The 26563-nt window shown below is 41.2% G+C and overlaps 1 protein-coding gene across 20 annotated transcripts in view; it reads right to left on the reverse strand.

The window, feature by feature from the left end:
* Positions 1–26563, reverse strand: part of CELF2 (CUGBP Elav-like family member 2) — a 621764-nt gene that overhangs the window by 40060 nt on the left and 555141 nt on the right. For 17 of the 20 annotated variants that reach the window (XM_075345292.1, XM_075345289.1, XM_075345290.1 and 14 more), the window contains one exon: positions 5324–5455. The exons of the other annotated variants lie outside the window; for them this stretch is intronic. In XM_075345292.1, coding sequence (XP_075201407.1) covers positions 5324–5455 — 132 coding nt within the window. The remainder of the gene's footprint in view (positions 1–5323; positions 5456–26563) is intronic. 20 annotated transcript variants of the gene reach the window in all.

Raw genomic sequence — 26563 nt, forward strand, 5'->3', positions numbered from 1 at the left:
TCTGGGCGATGTTGTGCACCACGGGCAGCGATTTGCCCATGTCGCACAACCGATGGGGGCGGGTACCCACGCTAGCGATATCGGTCACGATATCGCAGCGTGTAAAGCGGCCTTAAGGCCATGGGGTAGGTGAAGGTTTTTATATTTTCAAGTTCCAGGAGTGCACTGCTCCCTGGATCTCCAGGTTCCTTGCCTACATGGGGGCTTTGTTGTACTCTTAACGATTGGCAGCTCAAGTCAGCTACATGGCTACGTCTCTGGACCAGTGTTCTTCCCGATCTACTAATAGAGGCAGCTTTACATCTGCAGCATCAGATCCAGCAATCTGCTGAGCTTCAGAGCAGCACTCCTTGCCTAGGAAACTGGCCAACTCTGAATTGGCTGGTAACGTTAGCAACAAACTGAAATTCACATCCCCCCATTCTTGTCAATGAAGAGGATTTTTAAGAAGAGATAAAATGCTAAATTCTTGTTTTTGCAAAAATGTTGCAATTTTACCAAGTTAATAAATGATACCACCTATTTAAGAGCTTTTAAAGAAGGGACACAGGGTTGTTGGCCACCCCTTGTAAACTACCTGCCTATTTTTCAGTTCAGTGCTTGGAAATGATCATGCACTCTAGTTAATTATCATTATCTGTGAGATTTGATGCATAAATACTAGTCTTTATTAATTAAGTATGGACGAGGGTACTCGACACTGTCGTTACTCAATGGAGCATTGTGGTGCTCAGGTACTCACGTTGCTTGACCAAGTATCACGGGTGCTCGGATGTGTCATTCGTGAAACAATGACCACAACGCACAGGCTTGCTTGACTGCATGATATGAGCAGGCACCCCAAAGAATGCCATTTGCAGTCTCTGAATGGCTCTCACTGTGGCTTAAAACAACATTTTCAGATAAAAATAAAGCAACCCCCCCCTGTGGAAACGCTTTGTTTATGGCCTCTGCCACACTCACGTGAAAATCACGCGTGTGCCGCGAGACACGTATTCTCCTTGCGTGTTGCGTTAGGTAAGTATGTGTCTCTGTTACGTGCGGGCCGTGTGCTATCCGCGATAACATACAGAGAACCGGTAATTTACATACTCACGTGGTCCTTGCTGCTGTCCAGGGTACTGATTTTCCGCTCCAGCTACGCCCACTCCCCGCAGATGCTGCTTCCGGCCAGGCAGAGGGGCAGAGATCAGCGCCCGTGACATCACGCCCACCTCCTTAACACGCTCATAATGAGCGCCGGCCGGCAGCAACGGTTTACAGCAGAAGATTCTGCAGGGCTGAAGGAGGTATTTGTTTTTTTTTTATTTTAAAATAAACACACGTGTTTCTCTGGCGCGTGTCACACGGGACCGCATCCACACTACATCCGGGTGGTACGGGTGTGGGCCGTGTGACACCCGTGATGCCGGAGAAAAACGGACATGTCGGTGTTTTTTAAACACGTACAAATGGACAATGCACACGGACACACGCTCCGTGTGGATTTACGTTAATGTGCCTGTTACTATAGGGTAACATTGGTGTACGTGTCTCCGGTACGTGAAAAAACTGCAAAACACGTACCAGAGGCACGAACGTGTAACAGAGGCCTATGGCTGTATGTGGGTGGAGAGTTGAACTGCACAGTTATTGACTTCCATTATAATCGTTACTCGAGTTGAGCCCTTTTTGAGTGTCTGACCTGCCCAAGCATTTTAGTGTTCGCCCATCACTACTCACGGCTGTTCCTTTTTTTTCTATCTAGCAAACTGTCCATCTATCTATCTATCTATATATCTATCTATGTATATCTCTGTACCTGAAGTTGTACTATAAAAGATAAAGAGAGAGGGAGGGAAAGAGAGGAGCTGTCTTGTTAACAGGAGGCTTGGCAGACGAGAACAGCCCTGCCACTGGGTCAATCCGTTAGAATAAAATTGTCATTTGATTAAAGATAAAATAAATTAGTCGGTAAGCACCATTGGTTGGCGTTGGCTATCAAACACTTCAAGCACTCATGAAGTGTGACCACCTATTAAGTAAATGTTTGTTACAACAGTGAAGAAAAATGGACTTAATACACGAGCTGTTTTCAAAGGACAACGCTGAAAACCGAGGATTCTCAAATAATACAAAAGGAAGCTGCACAAAGATATAGCGAAACCTGCAAGAATCAGCACGGAGAATGCTTTTGATATTGACACTAAGCTTTTATTATGACAGAAGCTTTGTAAAACTAGAACTTTTTTTTAATAGAAAGAGTGTTACAGAGTGGTGTTTGGCATATTCTCTCATAGAAATACATTTCTGCAGAGGCCAAAGTGACACCATTTTTCCAACAAAGCCACGCGTTTTCAAGAGCGAATGCTTTGTTACCCTAAAAGTGAGCTTGGAAACGCTAAAGATAAATTCTCAACTCCAGCTTTATTCTATATTAAAGTCAACCAAAACCATAATATATCTTGCGGGCAATTTAACCAAGCATTACAATGCACAGATTTTACATCATTTAGATGTTTAAAATATAGTATTTTTACATAGATAGAATGTAGCTGGCGGTGTCTTTAGGCTGAATATGTAAATCTAGTGATGAGTAAAAAAATCTCTACATCCAAACATAATACACATTTATAAAATTATAATGAGAAATATAATATAAGACAAAAACCATAGAGCTACTTTAGCCAGTCAGCTAAAGATGGCTACACATGAGACAGCCGCAGACCATATGTTTGTTTAACAACGATCCTTTCAAGATTTAAAAAAATATGCATGCTCGCCTCAGTTGGATGTGCATTTTTGTTATTTTTTATGATTTTCCCAGATCCTTCTTTAACCCAACATCTGCTGTCTAGGTAGACAGGTATGATATATGAAGGATGCATGCTAGTTCTGCACTATGGCTTAATCTGCACATGCGGCAGTAATTTGCAAACACATACACTACAGTTCAAAAGTTTGTGGTCACCCAGACAATTTTGTCTTTTCCATGAAAAATCATACTTTTATTTATCAAATGAGTTGCATAATGAAAATAAATATAGTGCAGACATTGACAAGGTTAGAAATAATGATTTTTACTTGAAATAATAATTTTCACCTTCACACTTTGCTTTTATCACAGAAAGCTCCTTTGCAGCAGTTCCAGAATTTGACTTTGCAGACCTTTGACATTCTAGCTGTTAATGTGATGAGGTAATCTGGAGATACTTCACCCCATGCTTCCAGAAGCCCCTCCCACAAGTTGGATTGGCTTGATAGGCACTTTTTGTGTACCTTATGGTCAAGCTGCTCCCACAACAGCTCAATAGGGTTGAGATCTGGTGACTGGGCTGGCCACTCCATTACAGATAGAATACCATCTGCCTCCTTCTTCCCTAAATAGTTCATGTATAATTTGGAGGTGTGCTTTGGGTCATTGTCCTGCTGTAGGATGAAATTCGCTCCAATCAAGCTGTCCACAGGGTATGGAATGGCATTGCAAAATGGAGTGGTGACCTTCCTTATTCAAAGTCCGTTTTACCTTGTACAAATCTCCCATTTTACCAGTACCAAAGCAACCTCAGACCATCACATTACCTCCACCATGCTTGACAGATGGCGTCAGGTACATGTCCAGCATCTTTTCAGTTCTTCTGCGTCTCACAAATGTTCTTTTGTGTGATCCAAACAACTCAAACTTCAATTCGTCTGTCCAAAACACTTTTTTCCAATCTTCCTCTGTCCAATCTCTGTGTTCTTTTGCCCATATTAATCTTTTCCTTTTATTAGCCAGTCTCACATATGGCTTTTTTTTTGCCACTCTGCCCTGAAGGCCAGCATCCCGGAGTCACCTCTTCACTGTAGAAGTTGACACTGGCATTTTGTGGATACTATATAATGAAGCTGCCAGTTGAGGACCTGTGAGCCATCAATTTCTCAAACTAGAGAATGTATTTGTCTTGTTGCTCAGTTGTGCAGCGCGGCCTCCCACTTCTCTTTATACTCTGGTTAGAGCCTGTTCGTGCTCTCCTCTGAAGGAAGTAGGGAATCTTCAGTTTCTTGGCAATTTCTCGTATGGAATATCCTTCATTTCTAAGAACAAGAATAGACTGTCGAGTTTCACATGAAAGTTCTCTCTTTCTGGCCTTTTTGAGAGTTTAATGGAACCAACAAATATAATGCTCCAGATTCTCAACTAGCTCAAAGGAAGGTTAGTTTTATAGCTTCTCTAATCAGGAAAACTGTTTTCAGCTTTGCCTCTATACACCTATGTAGATATTGCATTCAAAACCAGATGTTTGAAGCTAGAATAGTCATTTACCACATTAACAATGTATAGACTGCATTTGAGTTTAATTTAATGTTAGCTTAATTGAAAAAAAAATGTGCTTTTCTTTCAAAAATAAGGAAATATCTAAGTGACCCTAAACTTTTGAACTGCAGTGTGTATATATATATATATATATATATATATATATATATATATATATGATACAATAGCTAAATATAAGCACACATTTTGATCCAAGTGCGTGAGCTTATCTGCCATCGACAGGGTGACCCCTTTTACATTGGATCCTGTATAAAACTGTTCGGCTTGTTCCTGGGCCTAAAACTAGGGAAGATGGTATCCAGTTATACTTTAAACTAAGTAAACAGATGGGTGAATGCCAGCAGTGTCACTGGCAGGTGGGCTCATACATTTGGATCAAGATGATGGCGAAGCACCTCACATTTCTATGTCCGTAGCAATATTACAATTCTTGTATTGAATATTTGCATAGTACTGTTGAATAGTTGTAAAGACATTTCTATTGCCGTCATGTGGTACTTGCATTGGTGTATTCATTTGATAGTATAGGTAGTGCTGACCAATCTAGATTTTAATTTGCACATGCAGATTTACAAAATCAATTCCAGTACCAAAAATAATGCAATTGTGACATTATTCATAAAGGTAAAATTGCCAAATTACAAAAACCAAGAGTGCCATTACACACAACAGAGCCATTGCAACTAATCGGAACCCATCTGTCCTTTTTCTAACAACATTTACAGACATTCATATGATTGGTTCTTGTGCAGATTCTTCATTTTTGGATTGTGTCAGTTTAAATAAATGGGACCCATGTTATCTGCAGCCAGACCACCACATCAAAGTGTCGGAACCACATCAAATTAATCAATAGGATGGGGAATGAATTAAAGGCAAAAAAGATGAACATGTCAACAAGAACAATCCATTAAGCCCCCTCCCCTACAACCGTTCAATGATAAAAAGATGGAATTGGCGACACAAATGTTTTCTCTGAACATCCTGGAAGAATGTTCTATGTGACAGACAGAAAACACGTCTCACCCGGGCTTGTTAGCGCTCCCAGTGCGCTAGTCGTGGAGAGAGGATTTGCATTGGTGGTGGTTGCAGAGGTTTGGGCTGCGGCTGCTGCAGCTGCTAAAGTAGCCAAATTCTGTAATTGCAAAGCATTCATGCCTGTGTAGGAAACAAAAGAAACCTTCAGGGACAATGTAAAAAAAAGAATTCACTGCTTTGTGAATAGGTTTCCTGCTTTGCTGATTGTGATGAAATTTGAAAATTGTCAGACCTAATGGAAATGGTAGTGTCACAGAGTTAATGGAATTCTAGGTACCGGTCCACTTCAATAACACAGAATACTTCGCCATGCCTTCACGCCCTATATAACTACATGTGACAACATTTAACAAGAAAAAAGTCAGACTTAATGGGCACTTAACATTGACATAAGCCAAACTTTCAGAACTACTAAATTTGTGGAAAAAATTGGAAATTGTGTACACATTTTTGGGACTTAAACTGCCCTTCCACATTAGGTCAACTTTTTAAATTTTAGTTACTTTTTAGTCAGTATAGTAGAGCATGCTGTGTTATTCAATCCTCTAAATTAAAGGTAGCAAACCCGTTAGAAGTTAAAAGGACTTGTAAAGATATATACTATATATATATATATATATATATATATATATATATATATATATATATATAGTATATATCTTTACAAGTCCTTTTAACTTATAACGGGTTTGCTACCTTTTTATATATATATATATAAAAAACACATCTTGGACCCTATGGTACAGCTCATGCCTTAGTCCCCAGAAAAAAAGGAGTTACCTCCATGAAGTAAAAAATGACATGGGGATCAGTAAATGTTCCTTGTCCCAATTGACTGCCATCCCGTTCAACTGTGGACCTCAATTTCTATGCCCAATGACCAAATACATCTAATTTTTACATTTTGCCTTTTGAGAAGCAGAAGTCATTATTACATTAGAGACAACTCAGGTCATATAATAAAAGAACAATAAGTAAAAATCAGTAAACTCTACACTCTGCTGTTTAGATTGGAAATCTCTCTGGCCCTTCCTAATTTACCTTGGGTTTTACGTCACCATAATAAAGAAGATGCCTCAGGAGTGAATATATTTCTCCCCTCTGGAGGTATTTCCATAACCTAAATTTAGAGTTGACACACTTTTCAATTTTCTATCTTAAAAAATTAGTTTATCCTGTGTAATATTATAATGTATGAACCTTTTATCTCACTAATGATAACCTCAAAGATTTTTTTTATTAGTAGCAGTAATTAAAGCAATTGTACTCAATTATTTAATGGGGTTATCCAGGACTGATATATTGATGATGTATTTTTTAGCAAGCCATACACATTAGATGATTGGCCGATTGTTTGGCCAACAGACATTTTGACCGACTCTGCCATACTCATTTGGCTGAGTACTCCTGTGTTCGCTATCAACCGGAATTTGGACATGCCCAATTGACATCTTCCCCAACTATCAGTTGACAGGTGACCCCATAACAATTAGGCCGTCATCCGTACCTATCAATATCGGCAAGTTTTGCCGAGATTAGTCTAAAGTGTATGGGTCTTTTTAAAGATTGGTTATATTTATTTTACTCAGTTATATAGTGCCACTGCACTTTACAGATGTGATCATCACTGTCACCAATGGGGCTCACACTCTAGATTCCCCATCAGTATCTCTTTGGAGTGTGGGAGGAAACCAAAGAACCCGTAGGAAGCGCATGCAAAGAGGAGAGAACATACAAACGCCTTGCAAATGTTGTTTAGGTGGGAATTGAATCCAGGACCCCAGGGCTGCAGTGCTAACTATTAGTACCCAAAGAACACAGTGATAAAGCCAATACACCAAGACTCTGAACAATGTGTTCTGGATGTCCTCCTGGAGTCCTTTATAACCACTTTAGTTTGCAAAAAATGCTCTTCATCAGTCTGAAAAATTTGGGATTAAATGGGCACAGGCTGTGTGTATTATACTAGTATTCTGTATATGTAATTTATACAATTTCATTGTTTTTATAGAAAACTAAAAATGGCTTTTTCTGTTGGTAAATATCATCGGTTTTCAGTATTCCAGTCAGGTTCCCATGCATGGGTGGTCACAATGCCATAGTATGCATGTTTACATAGCAAAATGTGGTCAGTACAGAATCGCCATTTGTTAGGATCTGTTATAATTTCTGTTGAAATGTTAAATGAAGGAGTAAACCACATGGAGATGTTGCCTTATAAAAAAATGATTGTGTGGGCAGGTAAAGCAGGGAGTATGGAATTATACTGTGCACAGGATGGAGTGTATGCTCTGAGAGCCAACTATGAAGTGATAACATAAGCCGAGCAGCACATATAATACATGATACATATTCATGTTCTGTACAGATAAATACACGCTTTACTTTTGCCTGGATATCGGCATATTTGGAATCTATTTTTACCAGCATTATACATTTTCTATGTTGGAAACAAGTCTAATAAAATAGTTGTCTTGTGACAAATGCATTTATTTTACAATAGTTCAGACATTGAGATTTATTGATCTATGGAAAGATTTTTTCTTTAAGGTTGGCAATTTAAAAATGTAACATTCACCTTAGGTATTTTTTTGTCTTATTGTTCATAATGATTATCATAAATCTGCATATCAATAAGCATGAACAGATGTCAGTTGTTATGAGCGCTTGCCAATCAGGCCTGTTAGAAAGTGACAGATGGGTGGTGATAAAAACATTCTCACAAGGCCTATTAGCACATTCACCGAAAAATGTTGTAGTGTCTGTACAGTCCCAGATGCCGCTGTGTGAAAATAAGGGTCTATTTACAAGTGCGATATGTGTACGCTCATGACAAAGGCTGCCCCATACAGACATAGACGTGCAAAATAGAAGGCAATTATCACCACGCCAGATATTCTATCTACTAGTAGTACCGATCACAAATGGATATAATCTATATCTATCTATCCATCGGTCCATCCATCCATCCATCTATCTATCCATCCATCCATGTATCTATCTATCTATCCATCTATCTATCTATCTATCCTCTATCTATCTATCTATCTATCTATCTATCTATCTATCATCTATCTATGTATCTATGTATGTATCTATCTATCTATCTATCTATCCCTCTATCTATGTATCTATGTATCTATCTATCTATCTATCTATCTATCTATCTATCTATCTATCTATCTATCATCTATATATGTATCTATCTATCTATCTATTTATCATCTATGTGTGTATGTATCTATCTATCTATCTATCTATCTACAGTGAAGGAAACAACTATTTGATCCCTTGTTGATTTTGTAAGTTTGCCAACTAACAAAGACATGAGCAATCTATAATTTTAAGGGTAGGTTAATTTTAGCAGTGAGAGATAGAATATCAAGAATAAAATCCAGAAAATCACATTGTATAAATTATATAAACTTATTTGTATTTTGCATAGAGAAATAAGTATTTGATCCCCTGCCAACCATTAAGAGTTCTGGCTCCTACACACTGGTTAGCCGCTCCTAATCAACTTGTTTCCTGCATTAAAGACAGCTGTCTCTAATTGTCACCTGAATAAAAGACTCCTGTCCACAGATTCAATTAATCAGTCAGACTCTAACCTCTACAACATGGGCAAGACCAGAGAGCTTTCTAAGGATGTCAGGGACAAGATCATAGACCTGCACAAGACTGGAAAAGGCTACAAAACCATAAGTAAGATGCTGGGTGTGGAGACAACTGTTGGTGCAATAGTAAGAAAATGGACGAAATACAAAATGAGTGTCAATCGACATCGATCTGGGGCACCATGCAAAATCTCACCTCATGGGGTCTCCAGGATCATGAGGAAGATGACAGATCTGCCTAAATCTGGTAGGAACTTGTTAATGATCTCATGGCAGCTGGGACCACTGTTCCCAAGAAAACCATTGGTAACACATTACACTTAATGACTTAAAATCCTGCAGTGCCTGCAAAGTCCCACTGCTCAAGAAGTCACATGTGCAGGCCCATCTGAAGTTTGCCAATCAATGAACACCTGGATGATTCTGAGAGTGATTGGGAGAAGGTGCTGTGGTCAGATGAGACAAAAAATGAGCTCTTTGGCCTTAACTCAACTTGCCCTGTTTGGAGGAAGAGAAATGCTGCCTATGACCCAAAGAACACTGTCCCCGCTGTCAAGCATGGAGGTGGAGATATTATGTTTTGGGAGTTTTTCTCTGCTAAGGGCACAGGACTACTTCGCCACATCAATGGGACAATGGATGGAGCCATGTACCATAAAATAACATACAGCCAAGGCAACAAAGGAGTGGCTCAAAAAGAAGCACAATAAGGTCATGGAGTGGCCTAGCCAGTCACTAGACCTTAATCCCATAGAAAACTTATGGAGGGAGCTGAAGCTTCGAGTTTCCAAGCGTCAGCCGTAAAATGTTAATGATTTAGAGATGATCTGCAAAGAGTAGTGCATCCAAAATTCCTCCTGACATGTCAACAAACCTTTTCGTCAACTACATCTATATATCTATCTATGATTCTATCTATCTATCTATGTAAAGTATCTACTAATAACTATTAATTGACTTAATATAGCAATTTACTTAAATGATGATTACTGTTTAGTATTAGTACGTGTTAATTTACAATTACTAGAAATAACAATAAACATCTTACAACTTTGAAAGAGACAAGACTAGTCTCGTGTATTTACGATACTTTGTGTGTCATAAAATCTGCCATGCAGGAACAGTGTATTCTTTCTAATGTATTGCTGGCTGTAAAGCATGCTGAACAATCTCCACGAGGAATTGACAAGCAATAGATTATTTTACATTATTACATTAACATGCTTTCCCCTTGATGTGCAGTAAATGTGACAAGCACGAATAATTCTTCATACAGAGACACAATATAATAATATAAAATGGTCAATACAGAGCGTAAGATACTGATTAATTACACAGTTGTTTTACTTCAGAGCAGAATCAGCTACTGCGCGAACAATGTCCCTATTTCATTATTAGTAATTATTCATGATGGAAGCCTGTGTGAATACCATTGGAAGAAAGTTCTAATTATTGCAAATAAACCGCACAAAAATATAGTATACTATTTTTTCACAAAGGATGACATTATGACTTGTCCTTTGCAAGCATTGCACTGAGTTGTAGGCTGTATTGCAACTAAGGGAAAAAGTAACTATGGTATTTAAATCATCTTCCATTGCGAGTGTGAGTGAGCGGGAGAGTGACTTGTGTCTAAAGGTTGCTTTACACGCTGCGACATCGCTAGCGATTTCTAGCGATGTAGCGAGCGATAGCACCCGCCCCCGTCGTTGGTGCAATATGTGTTGATCGCTGCCGTAGCGAACATTATCGCTATGGCAGCGTCACACGCACATACCTGTTCTGCGACGTCGCTGTTGCTGCCGAACAATCCCTCCTTCAAGGGGGAGGTGCGTTCGTCGTCACAGCGACGTCACAAAACGGCTGTCTAATAAAAGAGGAGGGGCGGAAATGAGCGGCCGGAACATACAACCCACCTCCTTCCTTCCTCATTGCCGGTGGACGCAGGTAAGGAGATGTTCATCATTCCTGCGGTGTCACACATTGCGATGTGTGATGCCGCAGGAACGACGAACAATCAGCGGCATGTACAATCACCGATATTATGAAAAGGAGCGAAGTGTCAACGTTCAACGATTTTTGCTGTTTTTGCACTCGTTGATCGTCACTCCTAGCTGTCATACGCTGCAATGGCGCTAACGGCGCCGGATGTGTGTCACAAACACCGTGACCCCGACAATATATCGTTAGCGATGTCGCAGCGTGTCAAGCACCCTTAACACTAGAAGTCCCAGAGAGGGGTCATTTAACATTTCTACCTTTGGAACCCAGAGACGGGTCGAAAGACCTGAAGGATTTTTAGCTAACATCCTATAATCACCGTCTTTTGTTCTGTAATTAAGGCCATTACTGTCGCACCACAGGAGGTTGTTGTTTTACATTAAGTTTAGCCATTTAGTTTCTAGTTAGTTCTATTCAGTTTGGACTAAGGGTCATTTGACCCTCTTTCGGGACTTCAGGGCGGAGCTCGAAATTTCTGGGACTTCTAGTGTTAAGTGTACTTTGGATTAAGTGTGTGATTTGTGATTCAATTACTTAAATTCTGGGAGTTTAGAAGGGAGTAATTTGTACTGAATCGCTGTTTGTATTTATTGTTTAATATTTCTGTCTTGTGTAATCCCCATTAGGAAAATGTGCTCCATTATTGACAATGCCATCCAGTGTACACCTTGTCACATGTATGCAGTCCTTGAAAAGCCATTTGTGGGTGCATACTGCTGTGCTAGATATTGCTCATTGCACATTTGGAAGCCCAGGTACTGGAACTAAATAAGCAGCTGCCAAGATTGAGATCCATTGACAATATGGAAAGGAGTTTGCTACTCGCTGGGGTAGATGTGGAGGAGGAGCATACTATTGATCTGCTGGACAGTGAGGCAGCTAGCTAGGTTACAGTTAGAAGCTGGGGTAGAGGGAAGAGTGCCAGGGAGGATAGTCCTGGTCTGGCACACCCCAACAAGTTTGCTAAGTTGGCAGATGAGGGGGGTCTCAGTACACAGGTAGTACTGCTGCAGCAAGGCACAACCTCTGAAGGCCAAATTAGTGTCTGCTCCTGTGGGGGAAACAGGAGTGCAGGGCAGGCCATACAGGTGGTGGTAGTGGAGGGACTTCATTATTAGGGGAACAGATAGGTAAATCTGACACAAAGACAGGGATCTTTGAACAGTGTGTTGTCTTCTTGGCGCTCAAGTTCAGCACATCGTTGATTGGGTTGACAGATTACTGAGAAGGACTGGTGAAGACCGATATTTCATGGTGAACATTGGCATAAATGACAAAGTTAGAGGTAGGTAGAAGATCCCTAAAGGTGATTTCAGGGAATTAGGCCGTAAGCTTAAAGCAACGACCTCGAAGGTGGTGTTTTTTGAAATATTGCAAATATCCTGTGCCACGCCAGAGAGGCAGCATGAGATTAGGGAGGTAAATAAGTGGCTCAGGAATTGGTGTAGGAAGGAGAGTTTATGGTTATGGAGAACTGAGCTGATTTCTCTGTTGACTACAGGTTCTATGCTCAAGATGGGTTGCCCCTCAATGGGGAGGATGCAGCTGTTCTGGGGGAAAATGGGTAGAAGGGTGGAGGAGTGTTTAAACTAGAGACTGAGGGGTAGGGCAAGCACTGTACAGAGGGGTAACATAGTGACCTGGATATAAGTAATGAAATTGGGGGCGGAAAGGTGGGGGGGGCAATACAGTTAGCAGGAATAGAGGTATAGAGAAAAATAGAAAGTGCATGTACACTAATGCCAGAAGCCTCACTAACAAGATGGAGGAGCTAGAATTAATACTGTTGGAAAAAATTATGATATGGTGGGGATAACGGAGACCTGTCTAGACGAGAGCTATGACTGGGCTGTTAATTTACAGAGGTATAGTCTGCTCAATAATGACCGTACAAATAAGCCATTGGGAGGTTTGTCCCTAAAACCCATGGTACGTGACAATATAAGTGAGGCTGATGAAAATGCAGAGTCCCTATGGGTGGAGACAAGGGGAAGGAGAAAGAATAATAAAATACTGATAGGTGTTTGTTATAAGTCTTTCAAAATATAATGGAAATAGCAGAAAATATCCTCATAAAGCAATATCTTCATAATAGATGAGGCAGTAAATCAGAGAGAAGCCATTATCATGGGGGACTTCTACTATCCGAATATAAATTGGGCAACATAAACCTGCAAATCCAGCAAAGGAAACAGGTTTTTGACAATAATGAAAGACTCTTACCTATCACAACTGGTTCAGGGCCCAACAAGAAGACTAGACCGAATATTAACCAATAGGCCAAACTGCATATCAAATATACGGGTTGAGGGTCACTTGGGTAATAGTGACCCCAAAATAATAAGTTTTCATGTATCCTTTAATAAGATGTGTGTTAGAGGCTCTACAAGGACACTAGACTTCAGGAAGGCAAATTTCCGAAGTATAAGACATGAATTTAGTGCTATAAACTGGGATAATGTCTTGAGAAATAAAAGTACACAAAGCAAATGGGACACTTTAATGAGCCGCCTTAATAGGAACTGTGCACAATATATATGGGAATAAACAAGCTAGAAATAGGAGGAAACCACTATGGCTAAATAGAGCTGTAAGGGTCGCAATAAATGAAAAAAAGAAAGCGTTTAGAGAATTAAAACAAGAGAGGAGGCATTAAATACTTATAGAAAATGTAATAAATTCTGTAAAAAGCAAATCAAGGCAGCAAAGATTGAGGCACAGAGACTCATCAGGGCTCAAAATGCAGAGCTCTATAACCCCGCCCACATCACTGATTGGCAGCTTCTTGCATGCACTGAATATTGACAGAAAGCTGTTAATCAGTGCTGACATCATATCTGGACTAGGAAGTAAAAGGCAGTTTGTCCTCTAGTAATAATCCCCTGGTAATAAAACACTGATTACTCAAACAATAACCATACAGCCCAGTGAGTGACACATGACTGTAATTACTGTAATCAGGAACTCTTCCCCTACATCATGGTATTATCACATTACATAGCAAAAATATGGTGACATATTCCCTATCATCAGAAAATGACCCATTGTTTAAATCAGATTTTTGTATTCTTAAAAAAAAAAAAAGAAAAGCATTTTATTACACATCCCAATTGGTATTAAAAGTAAAAAAAACTACTCTTGCAGTTTTCACACTGACTATTGGGGCTATTATATACTTCCCATTTCTTCCATTTACAGGGCTGGCCAAAAGTATTGGTACCCCTGCAATTCTGTCAGATAATACTCAGATTATTCTTGAAAATGATTGCAATCACAAAATCTTTGGTATTAATTTGTCCATTTGGTATCTTCATTTAATTTGCCTTCAATGAATAAAAAAAAAAAAATTGTCATAAAGCCAAATTGGATATAATTCCACACCAAACATAAAAAAGGGGGTGGACAAAAGTATTGGCACTGTTTGAAAAATCATGTGATGCTTCTGTAATTTGTGTAATAACAGCACCGGTAACTTACCTGTGGTACCTAACAGGTGTTGGCAATAACTAAATCACACTTGCAGCCAGTTGACATGGATTAAAGTTGACTCAACCTCTGTCCTGTGTCCTTGTGTGTACCACATTGAGCATGGAGAAAAGAAAGAAGACCAAAGAACTGTCTGAGGACTTGAGAATCCAAATTGTGAGGAAGCATGAGCAATCTCAAGGCTACAAGTCCATCTCCAAAGACGTGAAAATTCCTGTGTCTACGGTGCGCAGTGTCATCAAGAAGTTTAAAGCCCATGGCACTGTGGCTAACCTCCCTAGATGTGGAAGGAAAAGAAAAATTGACGAGAGATTTCATCGCAAGATTGTGCGGATGGGGGATAAACAACCTCGACTAACATCCAAACAAGTTCAAGCTGCCTTGCAGTCCGAGGGTACAAGAGTGTCAACCCGTACTATCCGTTGGCGTCTGAATGAAAAGGGTCTGTATGGTAGGATACCCAGGAAGACCCCACTTCTTACCCCGAGACATAAAAAAGCCAGGCTGGAGTTTGCCAAAACTTACCTGAGAAAGCCTAAAACGTTTTGGAAGAATGTTCTCTGGTCAGATGAGACAAAAGTAGAGCTTTTTGGGAAAAGCCATCAACATAGAAAAAAAAAGAGGCATTCAAGGAAAAGAACACCGTGCCTACAGTCAAACATGGCGGAGGTTCCCTGATGTTTTGGGGTTGCTTTGCTGCCTCTGGCACTGGACTGCTTGATCTTGTGCATGGCATTATGAAGTCTGAAGACTACCAACAAATTTTGCAGCATAATGTAGGGCCCAGTGTGAGAAAGCTGGGCCTTCCTCAGAGGTCATGGGTCTTCCAGCAGGACAATAACCCAAAACACACTTCAAAAAGCACTAGAAAATGGTTTGATAGAAAGCACTGGAGACTACTAAGGTGGCCAGCAATGAGTCCAGACCTGAATCCCATAAAACACCTGTGGCGAGATCTCAAAATGGCAGTTTGGAGAAGGCACCCTTCAAATCTCAGGGACCTGGAGCAGTTTGCCAAAGACGAATGGTCTAAAATTCCAGCAGAGCATTGTAGGAAACTCATTAATGGTTACTGGAAGCGGTTGTTCGCAGTTATTTTGGCTAAAGGTTGTGCAACCAAGTGTTAGGCGGGCTTTGCACACTACGACATCGCAGGTGCGATGTCGGTGGGGTCAAATGGAAAGTGACGCACATCCGGCATCGCCTGCGACATCGCAGTATGTAAAGTCTAGATGAAACGATTAACGAGCCCAAAAGCGTCGTAATCGTATCATCGGTGCAGCGTCGGCGTAATCCATAATTACGCTGACGCGATGGTCCGATGTTGTTCCTTGCTCCTGCGGCAGCACACATCGCTGTGTGTGAAGTCGCAGGAGCGAGGAACATCTCCTACCGGCGTCACCGCGGCTTCCGTAGGTTATGCGGAAGGAAGGAGGTGGGTGGGATGTTTACATCCTGCTCATCTCCGCCCCTCCGCTCCTATAGACCGCCTGCCGTGTGACGTTGCAGTGACGCCGCACGACCCGCCCCTTTAATAAGGAGGCGGGTCGCCGGCCAGAGCGACGGTCTCAGGGCAGGTGAGTGCATGTGAAGCCGGCGTAGCGATAATTTTCGCTACGCCAGCTTTCACAAGATATTGTACCTGCGACGGGGGCAGGGACTATCGCGTGCGACATCGCATCGGCTTGCGATGTCGCAACGTGCAAAGCCCGCCTTAGGCTAAGGGTGCCAATACTTTTGTCTGGCCCATTTTTGGAGTTTTGTGTGAAATGATCAATGATTTGATTTTTGTTTCATTCTCTTTTGTGTTTTTTCATTGCAAGCAAAATAAATGAAGATAATAATACCAAAGAATTTGTGATTGCAATCATTCTCAAGAAGAAACTGAGTATTATCTGACAGAATTGCAGGGGTGCCAATACTTTTGGCCAGCACCGTATACTTTATGCTGAAATGCTGTGGAGTTTAGGTAAAAATATACTTTGAAAAGTCAGTCAGGGACCATGCCTACTAAACATGATAACGCGTGCAAGGCAGGTGCCCGCTGGTGTCTCCCAATCCTGATATCCAGACTGACAGGTCTCTCTTTGTACATATGTGGCTAAAAAAGCACAGCCAGTGTCTCATTCATGCAACCCGCGATTTGGGCTGTATGAATATATAGTCAGGTTCCCATAGTGTTCCCTTATTTGATGCCCTCAGCACAGACTGTCAGCCTATAGTACCATATAAATTCCCATAGTATCCTATAAATGCTATTTGGATTCTCTAGTTATGTATTTTTGTCCTTTGGGGTGTGCACTGGTGTACCATAGCAGATGGCAGACTGGAATCAGGAGGAGCAGGACTGCAGGAGCCCTGGCCATTGCCTCTCACACAGAGGCACTTCTATCAAGCAGAACAGTATTGCCACACGCCAGTGCCAGTGTGCATGGTGTAACATAGGACTTGGGGAGTGCTACTCGGAGTTATCTGAGGTGGGATATAGGACTTCAGGTAACACCAACTACATAATCTGTACTCTGAGAGTTATCATTGCGTTATTTGCGGTGTTACATAGGACTGCAGGTGACATCTACTACATTACCTGTTCTCAGAGAGCTATCACTGTGTTACCTGCAGCCTTACATGGGACTGCAGGTGACATCTACTGCATCTACAAGCGTCCAAGGCGCCAAATGAACTAGACTGACAGTTCTTTCATACACACTCATAGGCAGAGACATGTCCGTTTACCTGAGCATGTGAGGAGAAGCCAGGGGGGACCTGCCTCTTGGACTGGTCACTTCATCTCTGGCCATGCAATCCACTATGGTCTCTGAAATGCAGCAGTGTTTTCATGGTGGCAGAGAATCATAGTCATGGGCAGAGGTGAGCACCTGCTTCCAGGCAGAATCTCTCTTCGGTGCTGCACTCCTGCCACATCCACAATGCAACCAGGGACACTGCAGCTTTTCCTCTCCAGGACAAATTCAGACACGAAGTGCAGGATAACGTTTAACACCTCTTTACTGAGTAACTCGCACAGTTTCTGTGGCACACATCCACTGTGGGCACATAGCTGGAACGTTACAGGCACGTTACAGTTTGGTTTCACTTCCCATTTTCCTGCACACTGCTCCCTACTGCACATCTCTCCGGCTACTATAGCACTGTTTGTTTCCCCAGGCCACACCCCAATGGCAGCTAGTAAATTCATGGAGTCCCACATGGATCTAACCTCATCCCCTCCCACAGGGATTTGATACCCCACCGGACGAAGTTCATTCACCACTGTCTCTGTTACGACCCATTCGCCCAGGTCTATGTTACCTCATGCCCAGACCGGTCCTATGGGAGTCAGTTGCTTCCTGGAAATTCCACTAGAATCAAGGCCACAACTTCAGGGTCGGTCGCTGCCTATTTCTGCACCCGGCTACTGAAATGTTTCCTTTGTCCACTTATTCTGGGTGTCCTGGGGTGACCCTGAGGGTCTGGCCAAATTACTCTGGGCTTCTCTAACTATACCCCCCTCAGACACAGCTTCTTCTCTCTACTCAAGAGGGTCCCTATCTGACTAATCCCAACTGTCAACTCACTGTGGCTACAGCAGCATGAACCAAAGATGATTGTAATACAAGAATTGGTCTCTGAATATGGTTCGGGCAGCATAAATCAGCTAAGGGGTAACACACTATATATTGTGTGTCCAATAAAGACCCCTAACTTTATCCTCCAACCTGTATCCTCTTGGATGCCTCGCTTTTAGTACACGGCTCACGCAATCTCATCTTAAACACAGAGTTTTGGAGTTATAAATAGTCTCATTAAAAAATGTCAATGTTTAAATTGCGTAAAATTGTAATGATAAATGATGTTTTATGATGTTGTTTGTTTACAGTCCTCTCACTCAATGATTTGACATGAAGTGATAGAAATGTTAACAGCTGGGAGAATAACGTGCGGCGGATGCGATAGTGACAGGAGTTATGTATTGCCCTTGTTAACCTATGTTCACCTGCAAGTCAGACTTTATATAAACTACTTGCTTTTTATTATCAAAGTCTCCCAGCTGCAAACCTGAAGCAAACAGCACAACAGGTGTTAAATAAAACATCATGCGAGCCCTGCCGCGCCGGCTCTATATGTGCAGGAAAGCAGATGTTGTTTTTTTTCTGCTGTTAACAACTGTTGACAGCGGTGGGAATTGTGGTCGGATCGGCTAACGAATAGCGACCAGTATGTGTTCACTTAGGCTATTCAGTTGAATTATTTTGTCTGATAACGCCCGGGCAATTTTGTCTTGTTTTGATTGTATTTGTTAACACAAGATAATGATAGTGAATGATGTTAATAGATTTAGATTTTGGCGGAACTAACACATTGGCAACTGGCCATAAAAGGGGAACCACAATAAAGGCTGCATAGTGTGAGTGTCTAATACATACCTTATCATGCTAATACTGTATATTCCAGCTTAGAGATAGACCGATACAAGTCCAAGTCTATATTAGTGTCTGTGATGAGTAGATACGCTCTGCACTGCTCGGTACTCGGCCGAGTATCCTGGTACGCAGGTGCCATGCTCGAGTTCCCGCCCACATGTTTTACGGTTGTTTTTTAGCCCCCAAACATGCAGGGATTGCCTGCCAATCACTTTAACGATGTAGCCACGTTGGTGACTGGCATTACTGTGATTGATCGGTTGCATCTCATCATCAGGTCTTATATGAGACCCGGGGTACGACGCTTGGCACAATGCTGAGGTCACTGCAGAGGTCCTTCCCATTCAGTGCCAAACAATGAATTTCTCATGCACACTAGAAACTCCGGGTCTGGCACAGACCGGGACTAACCTAGGGATCCTTCTTCTGAGAACCAAGCTCCATAGGTTGGAGTATGGATTCAAAGGACATCATGGGACCACTGCACCATGAATTACATGAATTTAAATAAATTGTTGAACGAGAGATAGTGTGGGGGAGACTTTATTCAAATAAACAATTTTATCCTGTCTGTGTTTTTAACTTTACACTTACTGGGTTAGTAACTCCTGGGCTTGATATCAGATCACATTTCATAGCTGACATCACACCCAAACAATATTACCCTTATTGAACCTGGGCAATTGGGAGAGCCGAGGTCAAATTCCAGAATTAGTGCATCTAACAGATGCGTCAATTCTGGGGCAGTGGTAAAAATTAAAATTACTAAATTAAATTATTAAAAGTAAAAATTGCTATTTTTAGGCTAGGAATGGCCAAATAACCATGGACTTTCCGAGCCTGATAATATCTACCCACAGTTGTCTGCTTTACCTTGGTTTGGTTTTCAAACATGAGGGAACCCACGCTTTTTTTTTTAAACTATTTAATTTTTCTCTTCCCAGCAACGATCTGGGAGTCAGGGATGCATCAAGGCATTGAGAATTGTTTCCATTCATTTCAGCGATTTTCCAGCCTCCCCAGCCCTCCTGGGGGGTCTGATGAAAAAATGCTCATGTTCTCCATAGACTTCCATTATACTCATTATTTGAATCGAGTCCGTCCGAGCGTCGGACCAGCTCGATTTGAGTAACGAGCATTCAAGCACTTTAGTGCTGGCTCATCATTAGTGTCTATATCTGTCTCCAGGTTTTTACAACCTAAGAGCAGCATGATAAAGAGACAGATACCCTGATTACTGGGCTGCTTGCTGCAGTTTTGATTAAATCACTATTTTATGAGAAAGAGATTATTATCAGAGGACTAGTAAACCTACTGCCATGTAGTCTTTCATATTCATGAGCTTTGTATAACGCTGCCCACACCGCTGACTCGTACTTTACTGTGTACTTTGGGCAAAGGCAGAAAGCTGTCAATCAATGGACGGAGTTATACAAAGATAGTGAATATGGACAACTACCTAACAACAGGTTTACTAGCCCTCTAGTGATGATCTATTACTGTTAAATCAAGGATTTTATTAAAACTACAGCTAGCAGTCCAGTAAGTGACACATTGCTGGAATCGGGGCCTCTTTTCCTACATTATGCTGCTCTCAGATTACATAGCAAAAATGTGGTGTGAGATTTCCTTTAATGGCTGCAATGAAGAACTTGCTTACATAGATATAAATTTGGGCGAGTTCATATATGCAGGCAGCAGCACAGATTAGCCTGTGTACTGTAGCTTACTTCCACCTTCCTTCTGCTCTTGGATAACAAATTTAGCAGCAGTCTAATGTGTATGGGGGCCTTAACTGAATCCAAGTGTAGATGCAAAAATAATATTGACAACAATGGGTATGAAAGGAAACATTTCTTTAAATTGTATATAATAGTAACAGATTAGAAAAAAAATCCCTCAGTAAATAGCATCTTAGAGCCTCATACTTATAGTCATATAAAGATCTCAGTATTTACTGTACCGCTCTATGGTACTGAATTTATATGGTATACTGTGCAGATATTCATAAGGAGTGAGGCAAAAAAGGGAGAATAATAGATGTATATTCTTCTAAGGAAGATTTCTATGATATATAGCACCCAATTCAGACCCATATTGTGGTGCATGGAGAACTATAAGGTCCTAACCCTGATTTAAACTAGTGTGGAACTTCTTAAAACATATACCGTATATACTCGAGTATAAGCCAATTTCTCAGCCTACTTTTTTATGCTGAAAATGCCCCCCTCAGCTTATATTCGACTGAGGTTCCCACAAAAAAGTATTCTCACCTGTCCTCCATTCCTGCGGTGTCCTCTTACATGCTTTTTGTGAACCACAGGCACAGACTGCTACATGATCATGTCCGGTGAACTGGTCCGCCACTGCCATTGTTTTACTGCAGTTGAATGCTTTGCGGCGCCACAAAGTATTCAATTGCAGTGAAGTGCTGATGGCAGCAGTGGCCCCACGCACTGGACGCGAACATGGAGGTAGTCCATGCGCATACGGTCCGCAAGAAGCACGTAAGAGGACACCGCAGGAACTGAGGACAGGTGAGAATAATTTTTTTGTATGTGTATGTGAACAACGGCATAATAGGGAACCACAATGAGGACATAAATAAATGATGAGCAGATTCCTACAGGGCTCAAAGATGGAGCACATTACTACAAGGGGGACAAGGATGGGCACATTACATTTTATTTGTATCTATTTTTATTTTTGAAATTTACCAGTAGCAGCTGCATTTCCCACCCTAGGCTTATGCTACAGTCAATATGTTTTCACAGTTTTTTGTAGTAAAATTAGGGGCTTCGGCTTATACTTAGGTCGGCTTATACTTTGAGTATATATGGTAGATAAAAATTAAAAATTTAATAACAATACTACTAATAAATAAACTAAAGTCAACTAAATCAAACTCGGTGACAATGCAGTTTATATCTATACCAGAAGAAAAGTAAGGCTACTAAAATCATATTCCTTCACATAAAATACACTGTTTAGACCCCTTTCACACGTCAGTGATTCTGGTACGTTTGTGCTTTTTTTTAAACGTACCAGAATCACTGACATACGCAGACCCATTATAATGAATGGGTCTGCTCACACATCAGTGATTTGTCACTGCACGTGTCTCCGTGCAGCGTACCCGTGTGTGCATGATTGCTGCACGGAGACATGTCCATTTTTTTCTGGCATCACTGATGTTCCACGGACCACGCAGTGGTGTGGTCCGTGAAACACGTGCCAGAAAAAAACGTGCTTTTAAAATAAAAAACATTTTAACTCACCCGGCGTCCAGCGATGTCCTCTGCAGCCCGTTCTCCCTGCTCCTTCTGTGCCGGCTGATTACTGTCGCGCATATTCATTATGCGCGACACAGCCGACCTGGAAACAGCTCCTGCAGGGGTCACCGCCGGCCGGATGCTGCGTCGCGGGAGCGATCAGCACCATGGACAGCGGAAGCGGGCGCAGGTGAGTGAATCTCTAAGTGCAATCACGGGCCACGGAGAAGAGAGCCCGGATTGCACTTAGACAACCCACGTGTGCCGTGATTTTCGGCACACGCAGGGACATGTGCGTGTTTTACACGCCAGTGAAAAACGTCTGTGTTTTTCACTGACGTGTGAAACGGGCCTAAAGACATGTTGAGCTTCTAAAAATCTATTACATTACAGTCCCTCATAAAACATGTGATCAAAAGAGGATCCAGGATCCATCCCTGAGACTTCTCGTACTGCCCTTAAAATATGCTGGCTCCACAGTTGTATGTTGGCACAGAATGACTGTTCAAACCAAGCACTGGCACTCGGTGCATCATGGTGGGCCAAACATTTAAGTGCACCTGTCCACCTGCTTGTTTTCCCCTCTACATCTCGCCCTCTTTGATTGACAGCTCTGGTGTCATAGAGCCAAAGAAGAGCAGAGATGGAGGGAAAACAATTAGAGTAGGAATATAATAATAATAATTAATTAATAATAATTTTATTCATTTATATAGCGCTATTAATTCCATAGCACTTTACATACATTGGCAACACTGTCCCCATTGGGGCTCACAATCTAGAGTCCCTATCTGTATGTCTTTGGAATGTGGGAGGAAACCGGAGTACCCGGAGGAAACCCACGCAAACACGGGGAGAACATACAAACTCCTTGCAGATGGTGTCCTTGGTGGGATATGCACACAAATGTTTGGTCACACCATGCTGCACTGAGCGCCTGTACTTGTTTTGCACAGTCATTCTGTGCTAACACAGTCCCCATAATATTGCATTAGTTAAGGTTTCATAAACTAAAATTTTCATGCACATTATTTTTTTAATAATTGAAATTAACTAATCTATTTTTATTGCTATTTTGTAAGACACACGTTTGATAGACTTCCTGAATCCTTGGACCTTCCATTTTACTATGGATATATATTAAATTGAGACGTATAAAAAATATGTAGATTTTTGTAGTGTTATTTCCTGAGGTGTAACTATAATAAATTCAGAGGTTGCATTTTTACCCCAGGCCCTGGAACCTAGGGGACCCAAAAGGCCCCTTCGCCCAGATTAAAAGACTATTAAAACACCTGCTATAGTTGAGGGCCCTGTCAGAGATTTTGCAAGTTAAGTCACTGGTTATTATAATTCTTCCTTTACTGTATGTGACATTTCAATTATTCTTTTTGTCTAAAGTCACCTGTGCTACTTTAAACTAAAGCTAAAATATTAACTTTTTATAAGCTCCTTATAAATGGCTACAGGAAATAACGTACAACCCGATTTCTGTATTCTTGGGTCTTATGGCCTGTCTTTACTCATATATTAGATGAAAAATAAATATGAAAAAATAAGAAAGGGAAAAAAAAATCAACAGCCAGCAGGTGTTAAGATGAGAAAATAATTCAGTGATCTTTACATCTCCAGGCCAATTTATATTGTCAGACAGCAGGTTTAGATTACTCAAAGATGCCAGTGCAATAATGAGTTGCTGTACCAACTGATCACAGAATATCTGTGGGGAGAGACTTGTACCAGTAAAAATATTGAAAGTCTTATTGGAACTGAAGTCAGATTCTCGAAAACAATAAAACGCACAGATGAGAAACCCTCAAGTGATAAACTCTCGCTTCAAACAGGAAACTCCCATTAGAAAACAGTCATGCACATTTAAAGAAGCAGCGTCAAACTGGATGGCCACGGTGCCAGCGTATGTGCATTATATGCTGATAGACTACATTGGTAGAATATCAAGAACGGCAAAAATGATGTTCTCATTCTTGTGATGAAGAAAACTATGTGTCATCTATGCTACAAAAACATAAAAACAAGCTAAAGAAATTATAATAGGAAAACTACTTAAATAGAAAAATGAATCTGCCAAATATTCTTGAGCTCATACTACAATTCCGCTGGTCTTCAGTTTCTAGCATTAAAGAGGTTGGCCACTAGTTCTATATTAATGGCCTATCCTTAGGATAGATCATAAATGTCTGATCGTCTGTGGTCTGACACCTTGAACCCCCGCCGATCAGCCGTTCTTGGTGCCAACAGCGGCAGCAGGCGGCCGGAAATGCTCCTGACTGCCATGTCTTCTGATAGTGGTCGGGTACTGCACATCTGAATCCTATTGATTTGAATGGGATGCAGATGTGCAGTACCCGGCTGCGGCCACTATCAGTTGACGGGCAGCTCCGGAACTGAGCATTTCCAGGTGCCTGCTGCCGCCGCCAAGAACGGCTGATTGTCAAGGGTGCCAGGTGACGGACTCTGTCCGATAAGACTTTGATGACCTATCCTAAGGGGTACTTTGCACACTATGACATCGCAGGTGCGATGTCGGTGGGGTCAAATCGAAAGTGACGCACATCCGGCATCGCTGTCGACATCGGAGTATGTGAATCCTTTTTAATACGATTAACGAGCGCAAAAGCGTCGAAATCGTATGATCGGTGTAGCGTTGGTCATTTCCATAATTTCGGAAGGACTGATGTTACGATGTTGCTCCTCATTCCTGAGGCAGCACACATCGCTGTGTGTGAAGCCGCAGGAGCGAGGAACATCGCATTACCTGTGTCCCGGCTGCAATGAGGAAGGAAGGAGGTGGGCAGGATGTTTACGTCCAGTTTATCTCCGCCCTCCTGCTTCTATTGGCCGTCTGCCATGTGACGTCACTGTGACGCCGCACGACCTGCCCCCTTACGAAGGAGGCGGTTTGCCGGCCAGAGCGACGTCGCAGGGCAGGTAAGTGCATGTGAAGCTGCCGTAGCGATAATGTTCGCTACGGCAGCTATCACAAGATATCGCAGCTGCGACGGGGGCGGGGACTATCGCGCTCGGCATTGCTACCATCAGATTGCGATGTCGTAGTGTGCAAAGTACCCCTTAGGACTGGTTATCAATGTAAAAGTAGTGGACAATCTCTTTAATGACCCATTATTCATAGAAAATTGTAGGAACTATAAAATGAATTGCGCTTCCAAGGGGTCCAGGAACAATAAAAAATGTTTTATTTTGAGTGGTTAAAATACAATGCATTTTGGCCTTATGAAAAGAGCTTCTTCAGGTGGAAAATATTAGGATTAATATAAGGTTGGTACACTCACAATCATGTTACCAACCTTATCTATGAGGAGGATAACTGTGTCATGGGAATGGGTTGAGTGAGTTAATTTTGTGCCCATAAATGGTGGCTCATCATTCTTAAAATCATACATGTAAGTGAAAAAATTCTTATTAAATTCTCAAAAATGGTGTAATATAAATATATATCAATAATCAGATCGGCAAAAAGGAGAAAGGGAAATTTAAATCCTGAATCCTAGTTATGGCTTTTAGTGATTGGTTGATCGTGCTCTGAGATATTTGTACAGTAGCATAGACATGAGAACGAATTCCTGTCATATTTTTCATCATTATTACTACTATAAAAGTGTGAAATTAATTATCAAACATTTTATCACAAATTCAAGTCAATTTTCTTTGTTCATTATCAATGGAAATGATTGTGCGATACTTTAAGAATTCATGTATTCAAAATAATTAGTGTTACTTGTTGGATCGGAACATTGATCACCCCCACACTTCAGATTATCTTCCTGTGTAAGCCCAGTGCATCATGTTCAATGTTACGATCGCAACTCGACCATCTTATTTATTCACTATTATCCTCCTGTGTGACATTGTTTGCTGGTCATGAGTTACGATCGCAACGTTTATTGCCTGAATGATTATCTGCTCATGTAAATGAACCCTTACAATATGGTCTGTCGTGTTCTGGCCTGTGTCTGTCATTTTGATTGAAGCTTAGTGCTACAGACTATTCTTCCAAGAAAAAAATGGAATCTGCAACTGAGGCCCCTAATGGAGCAGCCGATGCAGATGTGAATAGATCCTAATCTGACATGTCAACAATATCATCCCAAACACTTTATTTTGAATCTAAAAATATTCCCAAATACGAATTCCAAATTTCAGACCATTGTTACCTGGAATAGATTGATAGTCCTGAATCCAGGAAAAGAGAACTATGGGACTGATTCAGCATTATATTTCCACCATTTTTTTTAGAGTGAATGCTTCTAAATTAGTGACTTTTTGATTTGGAACAAATTGATTAAACAATTTGTGCATCTTTTATAGTTGTCTTTTTTTATCTAAGTAGCTTTCTGATTTTTACATCAATGTTGCTCTTTTAGGTGGTTATTCCTAATTAATCAAATG

The sequence above is a fragment of the Anomaloglossus baeobatrachus genome, chromosome 4 (genome assembly GCF_048569485.1).
Source record: "Anomaloglossus baeobatrachus isolate aAnoBae1 chromosome 4, aAnoBae1.hap1, whole genome shotgun sequence".
Lineage (NCBI taxonomy): Eukaryota > Metazoa > Chordata > Amphibia > Anura > Aromobatidae > Anomaloglossus > Anomaloglossus baeobatrachus.